General features: G+C 35.1%; 1 protein-coding gene across 2 annotated transcripts in view; it reads right to left on the bottom strand.

Annotated features, from left to right (window-relative positions):
* The window catches only part of LOC119585006 (ras-related GTP-binding protein A), a 12659-nt gene that overhangs the window by 6741 nt on the left and 5073 nt on the right, over positions 1–845 (bottom strand). Inside the window, exon 1 of one of the 2 annotated variants that reach the window (XM_037933621.1) lies at positions 400–542. The exons of the other annotated variant lie outside the window; for it this stretch is intronic. Coding sequence (XP_037789549.1) covers positions 400–411 — 12 coding nt within the window. The 5' untranslated portion in view covers positions 412–542. Of the gene's footprint in view, positions 1–399; positions 543–845 lie in introns of those variants that run through there. 2 annotated transcript variants of the gene reach the window in all.

Genomic DNA, 845 nt, shown 5'->3' with positions numbered 1-845 from the left:
TTTGTCAACTTATGTCTTATTTTTTATCATTCTATCCATTAGACAAAATTTACCTTGTACCATATGACTGTGTGAAACTAAACCTATACCTTTCATTTAAGGTTGTAGGAACCCATCACATATTCTAACAATTTTCCCCTTGGATTTGTACAAATTACAGAAAATATTTTTACGAGAATTATGTTTCCTTTCAAAGTGACTCTGAACTTCTGGGCGATGTTGACGTATTTCGCCAAAATTAGCACAAATAAACGAAATAGGAAACTTGGAAAATAGACGGGCTCGAGTCTAGACCCTTTGGTAAGTTTGGAAAAGTGTTTGTCGGGACTCATTCCACTGCTCTACGGCTCGGTTTGTCTCAAAAGCCCTTCTGCATCAAAAAACAACTCCTCCACAAACCTTCTTCTTCATCGTGGTGATCCTAAATGTTTCACGAATGGCGTAAAATAAGAATCACAGGAGAAAAACTGTTACGGTCTCTACTCCTCAGGCGTTGTTTACAATCTGAGGGAGGAGGAGCCTAGCGGAAGGGTTACGGGAGCAATTACGTTTACCCCGATCTTATTTCTGCAATTTTGTGAACCCTTTAGCAATAAAAGAACTAGAAGAATAGTTTATAGCTGATGAAAAGACTTCTCATTACAAACAATATATCTTCTATTGATATCACGGTCTCTTATGGATGGGATACAGAGGTAAATTATTTTTATTAATCTTAATCAAAGTTATTCATATAAACAAGGTAATGAATTGTCTTTGTAAAATCCAGTATTCAACATTGGTATATTTTATGAAAATCATTATCAAATGAAAGTAGTTAATGTATTCTGTGATCACACAGTCAT

This window comes from Penaeus monodon, chromosome 19 (genome assembly GCF_015228065.2).
Source record: "Penaeus monodon isolate SGIC_2016 chromosome 19, NSTDA_Pmon_1, whole genome shotgun sequence".
In the NCBI taxonomy this organism is placed as follows: Eukaryota; Metazoa; Arthropoda; class Malacostraca; order Decapoda; family Penaeidae; genus Penaeus; species Penaeus monodon.
The sequence above is the reverse complement of the archived record's forward strand: the minus strand, read 5'-3'. Positions and strand labels throughout refer to the sequence as shown.